Source organism: Pelophylax lessonae (genome assembly GCF_965119305.1).
Source record: "Pelophylax lessonae genome assembly, chromosome: 3".
Classification (NCBI taxonomy): Eukaryota; Metazoa; Chordata; class Amphibia; order Anura; family Ranidae; genus Pelophylax; species Pelophylax lessonae.
In genome coordinates this window covers 268,086,058-268,100,927 of record NC_138770.1, presented here as the reverse complement: position 1 = coordinate 268,100,927, position 14,870 = coordinate 268,086,058, and the positions used below count along the sequence as shown (strand labels likewise).

General features: G+C 41.4%; 1 protein-coding gene across 1 annotated transcript in view; it reads right to left on the bottom strand.

Moving 5' to 3' along the window:
* FNDC3B (fibronectin type III domain containing 3B) overlaps positions 1-14,870 on the bottom strand; it is a 512,453-nt gene that overhangs the window by 120,042 nt on the left and 377,541 nt on the right. Inside the window, exons 13-15 of the mRNA XM_082249863.1 lie at positions 10,903-11,074; positions 9,503-9,589; positions 6,627-6,765 (exon numbers count right to left, since the gene is read on the bottom strand). Of these exons, the coding sequence (XP_082105989.1) occupies positions 6,627-6,765; positions 9,503-9,589; positions 10,903-11,074 (398 nt within the window). The remainder of the gene's footprint in view (positions 1-6,626; positions 6,766-9,502; positions 9,590-10,902; positions 11,075-14,870) is intronic.

Below are 14,870 nucleotides of genomic sequence, written 5' to 3'. Positions count from 1 at the left end.
AGAAGAAAGCTTTGAGGTGTGGAGAGATTTTGCACAGCAAGTGATAGAGGAATGGACCTGCTCAGAGGAAAAGAAAAAACAGCGCATCATGGAAAGTTTAAGACCACCAGCATCCATTATCATCAGAGCTTACAAGGAGACTCATGTGAGTACCAGTGCTCAAGAATATATTGATATTTTGACAGATGCTTATGGACTGCACCGTGACCCTGATCAGATGCTTGCTGATTTTAAACAGACAAAGCATAAAGAGGGAGAGGATGTTTCTGTGTTTGTGAGGAGACTAGAAGTACTACTGGGGAGGTTGCTCACTGACAAGGTCATCTCTCCTACAGATGTTGACAGATTAAGGACTGCTCAAATAATAAAGGGGCTACTGCCGCATCACCCAATATCACCAGTTCTAAGAGTGGTTTTGAGGGAGAGGAACTTTACTTTCACTGAAATTATGACTGAAGTAAAGAGACAGGAGTCTTATATTATTTTTAGTACCCCTTCCAAGAGCAAAGTTAAACAGAATTCTGGGGTGGAGCCCACAAATGAGACTGTTGCTAAGAACAAAGAAGTGGGTAGACTCCCACAGCCTAGAGCTCTATCTGCTGATAAAACCTCCAGTGATAAGCCTCTCTTCCACATTAAATGTTTCCGCTGTGGACAAGCAGGCCATACAGTTCGTCAGTGTCCACTGCTTACTGACAGTTCTGAAATTCACAGTAAAGCTGGACATATGTACCAAAGAAAACATGGAAGATCAAGAAAACAAACGTTTACCAAGCTACCTGGGGTAGGCCGCAGATGTACTTTCAATTTGTTTGTTAATGATATACCCACTACTGCTCTGTTTGATACTGGTTCTCAGCTGACAATCATATACAGGCCCTTCTATCAGCAACACTTAAACCACCTCCCTTTGCAACCTGTGGACACTTTGCCTGTTTATGGTGTGGGAGAAAATCCTGTTTTTATGGATGGTTGCCTAGAAGTCGAGCTTCGCATTCCTGGCGTGATAGCTGAGGAGGATCCCCCACTTAAAGTTATTGCTTATGTGAGCCCTCCACCTGGGGGTAATGAGTATGCTCCTATGATTGTGGGTTCCAATGTTGAAGCTGTTGAGGCTGCTTTCATACGGTTTCTTCAGCCTCAACAGGGAACTCCCCTACCTTCACTGCCTGTTGCTCCAGAACTTCAAAATATCTGCCAAACTTTTGCTCCTGATCTTCCTGGAGGGTGTGTGGGAAATCCATGGCGTCCCATAGAGCTTCCAGCAGGGGGAGTGAGAGTGTTGCGGGTTTATGTGGAAATCTCACCAAGTGCAAATGGTAGTTTCTTTTTGCTAGAGACTGATACAAAAGAGGCTGCAAAGAATGGCTGGGAGATAGTACCAGAAAGGAAAGACTATCGTGTAAAATGTCCAAGAATGGATGTTGTTACTGTTCGGAACATTACCACACACCCAGTTATAATACCAGCCTGGAAAGAGGTAGCCTATTGTTACCCAGTGGAAACCATTAGCTCCTACACTGCTAAAGTCAAGGAGAAAGAAACCAAATTAGACTTTCACTTGAATGATGCTGATAGTCCTGCAGAGCACCAACAAGCACTAGGAGAGCAGCTAATGGAATACAATGATGTTTTCTCTACCGATGACATGGATGTTGGGTGTGCAAAGAGTATTCAGCACAGTATTCGCCTAACAGATAGCACCCCATTTAGAGAAAGATCCAGGCGCATACCTCTTAAAGATCTGGATGATGTTCGAGAGTGCTTGCACAAAATGAAAGATGAAAACATCATTGCTGAGTCTAAAAGCCCGTATGCATCCCCAATAGTGGTAGTCAGAAAGAAAAATGGTGGAGTGCGAATATGTGTTGACTACAGGACTCTAAATCGGCGAACAGTCCCAGATCAATACACGCTACCTCGCATTGAGGAAGCTCTTGATGCCCTGCAAGGCAGTAAATGGTTCACAGTAATGGACTTAAGATCTGGTTATTACCAGGTACCAATGAGTGAGGAAGATCAAGAAAAGACGGCTTTTATTTGCCCCCTGGGATTTTTCCAGTTTGTTCGCATGCCTCAGGGCATTAGTGGTGCACCTGCAACCTTTCAACGTCTAATGGATCGGACCCTGGGAGACCTTTGTCCCACTCAATGTATCGTCTACCTTGATGACATAATTGTCTTTGGCTCCACTCTGGAGGAGCATGACCAAAGACTGTTTAAAGTGCTAGATCGTTTGAGGAAGGAAGGTCTGAAACTTTCACTGGACAAATGTAAGTTTGCTCGTTCTTCAGTAAACTTTGTGGGTCACATCGTATCTGCAGAAGGGGTAGCAACTGATCCTGCTAAGGTGGAGGCTGTGGTAACCTGGCCCCGTCCCACAAATCTGACAGAACTGAGGTCCTTCTTGGGATTTTGTGGCTATTATCGTCGATTCATTAGAGGCTATTCCAAGACTGCTCGGCCTCTTAATGACTTGCTCAAAGAAACCCCTGGCATGGACACAAACCGCAAAACTCATTTCAGTGAGAGATGGACTTCTGCTTGTGAGGAAGCTTTTCTACAGCTTAAGAAAAGTCTTACAGAAGCACCAGTGTTGGCTTATGCAGACCCACAAAAGCCATACATTCTGCATGTGGATGCCAGCTATGATGGATTGGGAGGAGTCTTACATCAAGAGTACCCAGGAGGACTTAGGCCTGTTGCTTATATAAGTCGCAGTCTAAGCCCAGTAGAAAAGAATTATCCTGTTCATAAACTGGAATTTCTTGCCCTGAAGTGGGCTATTGTTGAAAAGCTGCATGATTACTTGTATGGAACTCAGTTTGAGGTGAGAACCGACAACAACCCCCTGACTTATGTTTTGACTACAGCAAAGCTAGATGCCACTGGTCATAGGTGGCTTGCTGCCTTGTCTAATTATCAGTTCACTCTCAAGTACAAGCCTGGTCCCAAGAATATTGGGGCTGATGCTCTTTCTAGGCGCCCTGGATTACCCATGAACTTGGAAGAAAGTGACTGGGAGGAAGTACCTGGGCCTATTGTGGCTGCCTATTGTGCTACAGCTGCTGTACAAGGAGACAATATTGTTTTCTCTGACCTACGAGCTATTGATTCCCTGGGAGCTGGTGAAGAGTGTATTCCAAACATGTATTGCTGCCCCACTGCTTTAGGGGTGCCAGAAAACATCCAGCTGCAAAAGAAAGACATGATCCTTCTACAAAAAAGAGATCCAATAATCAGACATGTCAGAGAGTCTGTTTTCCGCAAAGATCCTAACTACATGAGAAAATACCTACCTGAGCAGAGTACCTACTATTTTAAGGAATGGGAGAAGCTCAAAATAATTGATGGACTTTTATACAGGGTACATTTGTTTCATGATCATCCTGGAAGGAGACAGCTAGTGCTGCCTCAAGTCTATAGAAACTCTGTTATGAGAAGTTTGCATGATCAACATGGGCATCTAGGAGTTGAAAAAACCTATGGATTAATCCAAGACCGATTCTTTTGGCCACGAATGAGGGAAGCTGTTGTGGACTATTGCCGCCGTTGTGTGAGATGTCTGCAACGGAAAACTCTGCCTACTCGAGCTGCTCCTATGGAACACTTGAAAAGTTCTGGTCCCATGGATTTAGTGTGCATGGACTTTTTGTGTATTGACAATGACAGCAGTGGTGTGGGAAATATTTTGATTGTGACTGATCACTATACTCGCTATGCTCAAGCCTATCCCACCAAAGATCAGAAAGCAGTAACTGTAGCCAAAGTGCTGTGGGAGAAGTTTTTTGTTCACTATGGATTGCCAAATCGACTTCACTCTGACCAGGGGCGGGACTTTGAAAGTCGCCTAATTAAAGAGCTGTTAACATTGCTTAACATCAACAAGAGCCGCACCACCCCTTATCATCCAGAGGGTGATGCTCTCCCTGAACGTTTCAATCGTACCTTGTTGAACATGTTGGGTACTCTCCCTAATGGTGCTAAGCAGACCTGGAGCCGACATGTTGGAGCTATGGTACATGCCTACAATTGCACCAGACATGAATCCACTGGCTTTTCTCCTTATTTTCTTATGTTTGGGAGAGAAGCCCGTCTCCCTATTGACATTCAGTTGGGCGTGTCTACTGATGGAGTGGAACAGAGAAATCACTATCAGTATGTGGCACGACTTAAACAGAGTTTGAAAGAGGCCTATCAGATGGCTGAGGAAAATGCTGCGAAATTAAATGCTGCCAATAAAAGGCGTTTTGATTCCAAAGTTCGTTACAAAGACTTACAACCTGGTGATAAAGTGTTTCTCCGCAATTTGGGACCCTCAGCCAAACATAAGTTAGCTGATCGCTGGAGAAATGAGTTGTTTGAAGTTGTGGAAAAACTGCCTAGGATTCCAGTATACAGGATTCGAGGACCTGAGGGTCGGATCAAAGCCTGGCATAGGAATCATTTGCTTCCGGTACCACAAAGTGCAACTGTTGATGAGGAGCCACAATCTGACATTGCTACAGATTCTAATGATGTGCCTTGTGGCAACAGCGGAGACCAGAGTGATGACAGTGACTGGTTTACACCTCCACCAGAGTCTCCTGCACAGGTTCCTTCACCTAGCATTGATGGGGGCCTTCCTCAGAGGGGAGGTTTGAACCCAGCTACTCCGGCTTTTGAACCAACAGCCCAAAATTTTATGCCTACAGTTCCAGGCATAGTTGGAGCACCAAGTTTTCCCACTAATGCTGTCCCAGAGTTTTCTGGATTTATGCCTGAGGGGTTGAGGAGAGGAGATCGTGTTCGACGTCCTCCACCGGTGTTTACTTATGACACTTTGGGAAGACCCTGCTATGCTGTGCAGAACTATGTACAACCTCATGTTCTGACGGACATGATTGCAGCTCATTCTAGACTGGTTAGCATGATGCCTATTTGTTTTTAACCATACTTTCTTTGCAGCTAGCTCTGTAATAGATTGCTTCTGGAGAAGTGGTCTGCAGAAGGCGACAACGATGTTAATTTTTGTTGTTATTTTATGTGTATATCCTTGCCGGGTCGGAAGGATTTTCAGCAGGAGGAGAATGTAGTGATGTGATAATTTCTTTGCCCATCTTTCAAGTGTGTGTTCCTGTTATGCAGTGTTTGTTTTGCCCTTTTTCAATATGGCAACGGTGTGCTCTTTATCTCTCTGCAAGAAGGATGAGGTCATCAAAAAGGGCAGAGCAAGGAATGATGGGTAAGACTGTGAAGAAAAGAGACATGAGGAGACAGACATGTTCCTGCTGGAGAACAGACTTGTAAGTGCTGTAACATCCCCTCACTGAGACACACAGAGACACTGCTGATGATTTCATGTTCCTGAGGAAAGTATCTTATGCTGTATGGTTCACTGAATGTTATTTCTTCAATACATGGACATTTAAACACTCTGCTGTGTGGATTACTGTCTATATGGATATGTTTTCTCAATTGGGATTTCACTTGCTAATCACAAGCCCTGATTGAGTGGAGGCACTGGCACTTACTATAAATCCTGTCCTGATCACACAGATTATATACTCTGCTCCTAAATACTACACAGGTGGCGTCATCATACCCCAGTAGCCGCCAAGAGTGATTAAAATAGCGCTACATTTGTATTTCCAGACACCATCTATTTGCCCTGCCCTGAATTGTGTCAGCAGAGACAATCAGTACTGTAGTTTATAGTGGCCAAGAATCACCATATTTATGCAGGAATATAAATCAGTTCAGATACACAGGATTTGCATCGATTTTTGTCAACACATGTATCCCTTTGAAAGAGAATCTGTAGTTGTTTTAGTTTTTATATTATATGTATATAATGTTTTATACGTATATATGTTTTATAATATATGTATATATGATATTATATGTTGGTTTCTCTAATACTCATTGGGCCTTTGAAGCAAAACACGTTACTGTCTCCAAAAAGCTTTTCAAGATATAGCTGACATTCCTAGCTGGTGAATCTGAGGGTTTTAATTGGATTTCCACAATACTTTTTTCACATTGGCCAGTTTTGCTGCACATTTAGTAGCCAGCATTTAAAAAAAAAAACAACAAAAGGGTTTTGTCAACAATTGTGCAGTAAAAATTGTGCCAATGCAGGCTACTTTTCAGGGTCTACTTAGGTAAATATATAACTGTTTGCAAACTTTTAGCACAAGTCTTAGAGTAAACGCATGCCTTGCAATGTAAACCTTTTTTCCCAAAGCACATTTATTTTAAGGCTTGATTTTTTTGAATAGTATTGCTCAAGAAAAACTCCAAACGAGAATGTCAATCTACTAAGAAATGACTGTGCTCGTCTTATCTATGAGCATGATAAGAGCGATGTCTGTCTGAATATCAATGAGTCTCTGTTTCATTCATTTCACCAGAGACTTGTTGTGCAGTTATAGACATTTATTAAAATGCCACATCCATCTTTATCACAGTGCAGTTCATTTCTTTTTGTTACAGAACTAGAGTAAAGCTATTTCTAGAGTAAATACAAGACATTACAAAAAAGTATGCTGAGCATTTAACTTTTAAATGTACTTTTTTTATATATCAGAGTAGAATTCAATACCCATAAAAATGTTATCATTTGATTGAGTAAATACTGTACATACCCCACTGAACAGTAAAGCTGTGTGCAGTGACAGTGCCCTTTACTACAGGTAGAGAAGGAGGCCCCGGTCGATCTGGACTTGTTGTGCAGACCAATACTTCACTTGGACTGCTACTTCCTTCAACATTGGAGGCAATAAGCTGTAACAAAGACAGGGGATGAATATATGAAATACAATTTTCAAGTGTCAGTCCAAAACATTGTAATGCAGATTAATAGCATGAAACAGTTTTCATTCATTTTTATAACAATGTTAATGGTAACATTAGTAGTCATACACCTACTTAAAGCTAAATTTTGGGATAAGCAAATATTGCCCAAATACAAAAGGCATGTGTATTCTTCCTTGAATCTTGGTTTCTTCCAGATCTGTGTAGTAATCCAGTGTAAAATGTTGTCTCTGTTCAGAAGCTTCCTGTAAAAAGACCAGCCATTGCTGCTCTCTCTGCTTATGCAGGATGACTGGTCTTCTCTGACCCCTCCTGTAGTATTCTGCAGCCTAGTTCTCTGCACAGGCTATGTAGAGCACACTATTGACATGTTTTTTTTTTTTTTTTTAGCGCTGCACTGTTCTTTCTCCATATTTTGTCTCTTATGGGTTTTGTTTCTGAGCCTGAGTGTCCAGCTGCTTCAAGTTAGTTCGTTTTTAGGCCTGAGCGCTGATATTTTTCTACATTATATTTTCTGCTTACACACTATTGACATCACTGCTACTTTTACAAGGTGATATCTATGAAGTTGTCTGGTGCACACAAAGTGGATTTATATCCTTTGTGTATATTAAAGTTGTTCTAAATTCGCAAGTTTTTTTTTACCTCAATGCATTACCTGCACGGGGCCCCGCCAGGCCGCTTTTTAAAAAAAAAATTGTGACAGTGAGTGCGGAGAGAGGATCCCCGGCTCAAAGTCACAATGGGAGCTTGGGGAAGAGGGAGGAGGTGCAAGGCTGCTGCATCAGTAACATTTTACATGAATACGGGTTAGGAAAGGTTAGCTTATCCTTTATGTTATTGCTAATATGACTATATCAAAGTGACATCTTAAAAGAGAAGTGTGGCTTTAAAAAACAAAAACACACTTACCTACCTAGATGACTGCAGCCCTGATCCCAGCTGCATCTTTCCCCTGGTGCCTTTAAGACTGGGAACTGAGCAATCAAGAACTGCTGATTGCTCAGTTCTTGCCCTTCAGACTGCAGAGAGCTGGTGACTGCCAGCCACCAGTTCCCTGCTCTGTTTCTCCAGCGCTCACTGGAGTGCTGGGCTGTGGAGGGGTTGTTAAGGGTGACTAACTGAGATGCTGAGCCAGCTGCTGGTCCAGGCATCTGGGTGGCTATAGTCCGCTGCCGTCTAAACACGGGAGGAGATGTACGGGTATAGCTTCAGCTATACGTCTCCTTTAAAGTATATCTAAACCCAAGAACAAAAATTAAATATATGCGGCTTTCTAGAAACCTTGATGTGGTGGCTCCATTAGTTTTCATTTTCTCAGACATTTTCCCCTTTATTCTCACCTGGTGATCTTGTAAGTATATATAAATAAGTATAAATACATAGGGGGTCTATATAGTGAACTTTAAGGTCAACCCAGAGCATAAGGGGGCACTCTTTATGTCTCTTTATCTAGAGGAAAACAGATTTTGTCTCCAGATACGGAAAGGTTTCTTCACAGTAAGAGCTATGAAAATGTGGAATAGACTCCATCCAGAGGTGGTTCTGGCCAGCTCACTAGATTGCTTTAAAAAAGGCCTGGATTCTTTCCTAGGTGCACATAATATAAATGGGTACTAATTTTTACAGGTAAAGTTAATCCAGGGAATATCCGATTGCCTCTCGGGGGATCAGGAAGGAATTTTTTTCCCCTGCTGTAGCAAATTGGATCATGCTTTGCTGGGGTTTTTCGCCTTCCTCTGGATCAACTGCAGGTATAGCATTGTGTATATGGGATTGAATGGGTTGGGTTCTCTTTACTATTTTCTGTTTTTTATTGGTTGAGCCAGATGGATTTGTGTCTTTTTTCAACCTGACTAACTATATATGTAACACACGTCCTATTTTAGGGTAACAACACCTACTGTAGGGTATTTTTGCAGGAGCAGTGTTCTCACACAAGAACAGCAAAGTATTTGGACTACAGATAATCTCCCCCTTTCATCATCTTCATAACATGGTGGTGGGTTGCTATGCAGTTCACAGAAGATAGCTGGAAAAGCTGATAATGTTCGAGATTTCAGTACATTTCATTTGCACAGGAGGTTAGAAGGACATTGGATTTTTTGCAGAATCAACCGGTGTGTTTTTGTGCAGGCTGAAAATGGAATAAAATTTTATGTAAAGAAAAAAAAAGATAACTGATGCAGCCACCACATCTAAGGGTTAATAATTAGCAATGTATTACATGTTTGTTCTGGGCTTAAATACATTTTAAAATCAGCAAAGCAACTGCACTTGAAATCTCATATATCAAAATTTTGAATCTTGAAGCTGGCCTTTCCTAACACAAATCCTTGTAGCATTGTCGAGATCTGCCATGGGTTTAGGAGGGTATACTGATCTTTATACAGAGGTGAAGCTGCCTTGGCATGTGTGGATGGCTCCCATTATACATTTGGCCCTCCTTTTGGCACTACTTTGTGTGTTAGTATTGTATGCTTTTTGTGCAAAGATATGATTAAATCATACTACCCACAACTTCTCTATCTTGCACTGGAAGCAAACAGAAATGTATAACTGTCTTAATAATTATAACAATTACCAATATGTATTCTGCAATGTTTGCATCATAAAGCCTTAGCACATTTACGTCATAGAAGACAGCATAGAAGAAAACATACAGAACATCACCCTCTGCTGGCAAATAATAGCAGATGAGGCTTACCCTAAATTTGTATTGTGTGCTTCTTTGGAGATTATTCACAGTACATGTTAAGTCTTCTCCAGTGTATGCAGGTTGAAATACACTGTCCTAAAAGCATAACATAACAAAGGATGCAAAATGTCATATTAGGAAATTTTTTTATGACTGTATAAGATTGCTCTCCTCTAATTGTATCTGTTGAGTCTCACCAAATCTGCAGAAGGCTGCAAACAGTAATACACATGACCGAAGAGCACAAAAAGCAGATGGTAAGACAGATGCCACTAGAGGACAGACAGAAGATAGCAAGACAGAGGGCAGGATAGGACAAACAGGGGTAGGGATAGGGAATAGCAGGCTTGAAGAAGGCTGGCAAACAGCAGGAGAACTGGAGAGGTTTGTTAAAGGCCCTAATTTAACACTTATTCAACACAATGGAAAACAGTGTATACATGCAAAGCAAACTTCAAAGCTTATGTTTCCAGGGTAGATTGACCTAACTCCATTATATAACTCTAGATGCAGATGAGCCCTTTGTTATTATTAGTAGTGATGTAAAGGCAGAGGCTGCTGTGTAGTCAATATAAGGTGCCTGCAGATAGCTTTCCTTGCACCCTTCCCCTACCCGCCCCATCATCTGCCACCCCATGATTAAGTGTTCAGTATGTAAGTGGCCAATTGCCAGGCCTTAGTGCAGGTACACAGCAGTGGGGTAGAGCATGCCAAGCCCTGTGTGGGTTTTGACTTTCAGTAATTTGAAACTTGAAAATTCACTTTGGTAGGCTGTGGTAGCAGTAAGTGCACGGAAGACATGTGCAGACATCAGACATCTTATGGTTAATACTCAACAGCCTCTACCATAGATTCTTTCTCACCTAGTACAGAGTCACTTTAAGACTAGCCTCTAGTAGACCATCATTATGCAAATTTGTATTAACTGTTAAATTTTTTTTTATTTATTTGATATGCCCTATCATACACCATAAATACAATACATACTTGATAAAGGCTCTTGGTAAGCTAGAAACCATATCTAAAGGTGCTTCTTATGGTATGTCATGCACCATATTATGAAATATTATTGTGGTGGCTGTACTCACAGGCACAAGTTAATTTTAGATTTGTCACATGTGTTATTTTTAAGGAAAGGGAGTTTATTTTTCTTCATAACCTGGACAGATGAATACTTCATGAATATGGGCACATTTGCCCATGCAGCATGTCGCATGTAGACGCTGCATATTTCTGGTGCCTGGTAAGTTCTGGAGCTGTGTCTATGAGGTGTTGAAATGCAACTCTAGAGACTTTATGCTGCATTGGCAAATTAATTAGAAAACAACATTTATTAAGGCAAGGTTTCAAAAAAATTCCCCACTTCTCTAGTGTAAATAGTGCAAGAAACATCAAAATAAGATACGTACGGTATCCTCCTGAATCTCCAACGTGTATGAAATTACTTCTTCAGGGAAACATCCTTCTGGCCTCATCCAATGCAGTGTTATCCACGTAATTCCAGCTCTATTAAATTTAGGTGTGGAAGGCGTCTGAGGGATATTGCCTGATGTGTAGTACACAACCTCTTGGCTGTACTCGCTGTGAATAGACACACACGTCAATGAGCAAGATGTTTACTACAATGTAGTAGTGTTCCATGCTGTGTAAACAATTTATTTAATTATGTTAGTTACCACAGAGTTAAGCTTAGGGTGTATAAATGTATATTTGAAGAAGGAAATCTACCTTTCCCCAAAAAATAGTCAAAGGAGCACACATGATCTTGACTGGCATTTCAATATTTACTTACATGTAAAAATAAACTTCTACTTGAAGAATCCTTTCTTGGTCCTCTGCATTTGTTACGTAGAATTGATATACGGAAAAATATTCTTGCTTACAGAGTAAATTTAGCATACTGGAATGTTTACTTAAAGTTCACGTAAACCCTATCTGAATGACATTTCATTTGGGAAAGCACTGTGTATCCTAAACCATTGCCAAGTTTTTTGATAAAATCTTGATTTCCCATATTTGCAATTGCAATGTCTTTTCACATTTAATAGTTTACTTCTGGATATGAAATCCAACAGGTCCAACAGCTTCCTGAACTACTCTTCCCATTAGGCTTTGCAGCTATCTAATTACATGGGCACAAACTGGTGTTCTCTTGTACAACAGCAATAGTACTGTCTATATAACAAGACTTTCTGTGGACAGCCAACCAGATTCAAAATGGTTTAGAGGCTGCAAGGCAATCAAACAATCTGGTCCAGCAGCTAACAGTTAAACAGTTAGGGTAGTTCCAACAATATGTTTTTGGCCCTGCCATTTTTATTTTATGAGATGAGCTAAATCTTTCATCATTACATGCATGTCTGTGTGGTGGGTTTTCATTGTTACGTAGGCTTCAAGCCATAAAGTGTGTGAAAAGCCAAAACTTTACAGCTTTTAACCTCTGTCCTGAAGATAAAAACGGGAAATGATAAGAGATCTTAGTAACCCTTCATCATTCTATCAAAACCTAAGAATTCCAGGTATTAAAAACAAAAACAAACCCTGGGGTGGCCCCTGGTGGTAGTCAAAAGCTCAATCTGCTAGAGGCTGCTCAGTTAGTCACAAAAAAGCACATAAACAAATTGTCACAGAAAGAACAACCAGAGAGGTGGGTGCAGTGTCCCACAAAAAAAAAAGAATTATGGTATGTACAAAAAAACTACTTTGTATGTCAAATCTATCACGAGATAGTGGCTAAGAATCCCTCCCGGGACCCTCCATGACTGCAAAAAGGGTTTCACTGAATGAGACCTCGGCAGAAAAATAAACATGCATGGCCCTAATGATGTCCAAGCACTGCAGCCCCATTTGTTAGGGGTATATTGGCCTGGGATTAAGAGAAGGCATGATAATATCCTCATTACAATGACAATTAGACACTACGTTTGGCAAAAAAGAAAACTTCGGCCAAGGAACCCTACATGTTCCTATGCAAAACCAAAAACGTAATTTTACAAAGCAAAGCAACCAACTCTGAAACCCTTCGAGCTGATATACTGGCTACCAAAATAGACACTTGCTGTTAAAGACTCAGCAAAGAAAGTTGATAAATGTTCTCAAAATGTGTTATTTGCATGACAGAAAGCACCAAGTTCAGGTCCCATGGCAACCCCAGGGGAGTCTTACCAGAGGAGACACAAGCATAACAAAGGTGCAAACCAGAGAATGAAAGGCCAGCAGCAAGAGAAAGAAGACTGCTAATACTAATACCTGACCATTGATAAAGCATAAGGCTAACTGCTGATCCAAGCTGTGTTGAATAAAAGCCAATACATATGCCACTGAAAGGCAAAACACGCACGAACCCCCTAGGGACTCCACAAAATGTACACTTTTCAGGTATGATAGAATAATTGATGAGAAGTAAATTTGTGAGCTTTAAAGAAAAATTTTGATTACCCATTACCGGCTTCCGATTTGAAACCCCAAGAGACCAAATGCATGGCCTGGCTGTCTGTTAAAAGCCCCTTTAATAATCTGTCTGTGCTAGCTTTAGCTCAAAGCCTAGCAGAAGCCCAATTTGTGGGTGTTCCTGTGGGAGAGCTGCAGCCAGCGTGTCGCCACTGCCCCCTCCCATGTGCTAATTTGATCTGCCTTTCTTCCTCTCTTTTCTCTGGCAGAATTGTTTGTATAACTTCCCCCAGGTGCATTTGCAGAGGACGCTGAAGATGAAGTTATACAAACTACACTGCCACAGTCACCTTTGGCAGGGCTATGTAATTATATGCTGCTTGTAAAAACTTGTAGCGTCATCTGTTGTCTGGATGCGCCTCAAACTTCTGCCACAGTAAGCACAGCCTATGTTTACAAGCAGTGGATGATCAAACAGCCCTGCCAGAGGTGACTTGGGCAGTATAGTTTGTGTAACTTTCTCCTTTGCATCTTTAGTTGCCTGGATACGCCTCAGGGAAGATATGTAAACAATTCTGACTTTGTCAGTGGAGTTTATTTCAACCTGAAATTGAAAGTTCAAAGAGAAGCTCTGTCAATCGGCCATCATTAGGTATTTGTTTACTTGCTAGCAACATGCCCCGAAGGAATCAGGGGGAGAGGGCCAAGCTGTCCTACCATGCTGCTCAGCAACTACAGCATAGATTAGAATGGGACCAAATGCTACATGCACACGGTCCCTTGTAGGATTTAAAGCAGAAGTAAACCCATCGATTTACCAGTGCCAGGAATGTAACTGTCACATTGGTTGTGCTGTTAACCAGACTGTCAAACCATCCAATGGCTAGTGTCAACTGATCACATGAGCAGCATCATGGCAGTTAAGAATTAAAAGGCCAAGATTGCAGCTTTATTGGCTGAAAATGATAGGAGGGTTTACTTCCACTAACCATGTAGTGATGCTTCTTTTTTAAGCATCACAGGAATTACTGAGTCTGGTAGTCCCTCTGTCTCTTAGCACGTGGATTTTAATAGCCAGGTTTTTAAAGCCAACAACTGTAAGCCAAGATGGTATAATAGACATTGAGACAATAGATTTGGCACTGTGAAGTTGAGAAAAGATGCCAGGAAATCCATGTCCGGCAATCCCTGTCTTCGACAAATTTGCAGGAAAAATTCCGGATGCTGAGACCATTCTCCTAGATCTAGACTTTGTTGACATGACAGGTGGCCTAAATAGAGTCCAGATAGGAGAGACCGCTCCAGGTGGGATGGGTATCAGGTGCCGGTCGGATCCGCAATCCAAAGTCGTATGAAACAAAAAGATGACCGCACTCCGATGTAAATCAAAATTGGACTATATTTATTCCACATCAAACAATAGGCAAACTTGAAACATCACACTGTGAGTGCAGGACAAAAAGGCAGACGCGTTTCACGACTTAGAGATGTCGCTTACTCATTACCATAGTTGGTAATGAGTAAGCGACATCTCTAAGTCGTGAAACACGTCTGCCTTTTTATCCTGCACTCACAGTGTGATATTTCAAGTTTGCCTATTGTTTGATGTGGAATAAATATACTCCAATTTTGATTTACATCAGAGTGCGGTCATCTCTTTTTGTTTCATATGACAGGTGGCCTGCTTGGCAGGTTGCAACTTCCAGAATGAAGACTGTGGACAGAGCTGAAGCATGGTATTCCACCCAACATAAGATGTGGGCACCTTCTAGCACTGCTGGTGGGGTCTTCATTCTTCTCTGATAATTGATATAGGGCATAGCCTTTACATAGTTATTATGGTTGAAAAACCCATCCAGTTTAACCAACAGAGAAAAAAAGAAAAAACACACACACAAATTGGGAAACCTCCATGTACACTATCCTATACCCACAGCCGATCCAGAGGAGGAGCATTTCTTCTAGGAAAATCCTAAAAAATATTCAA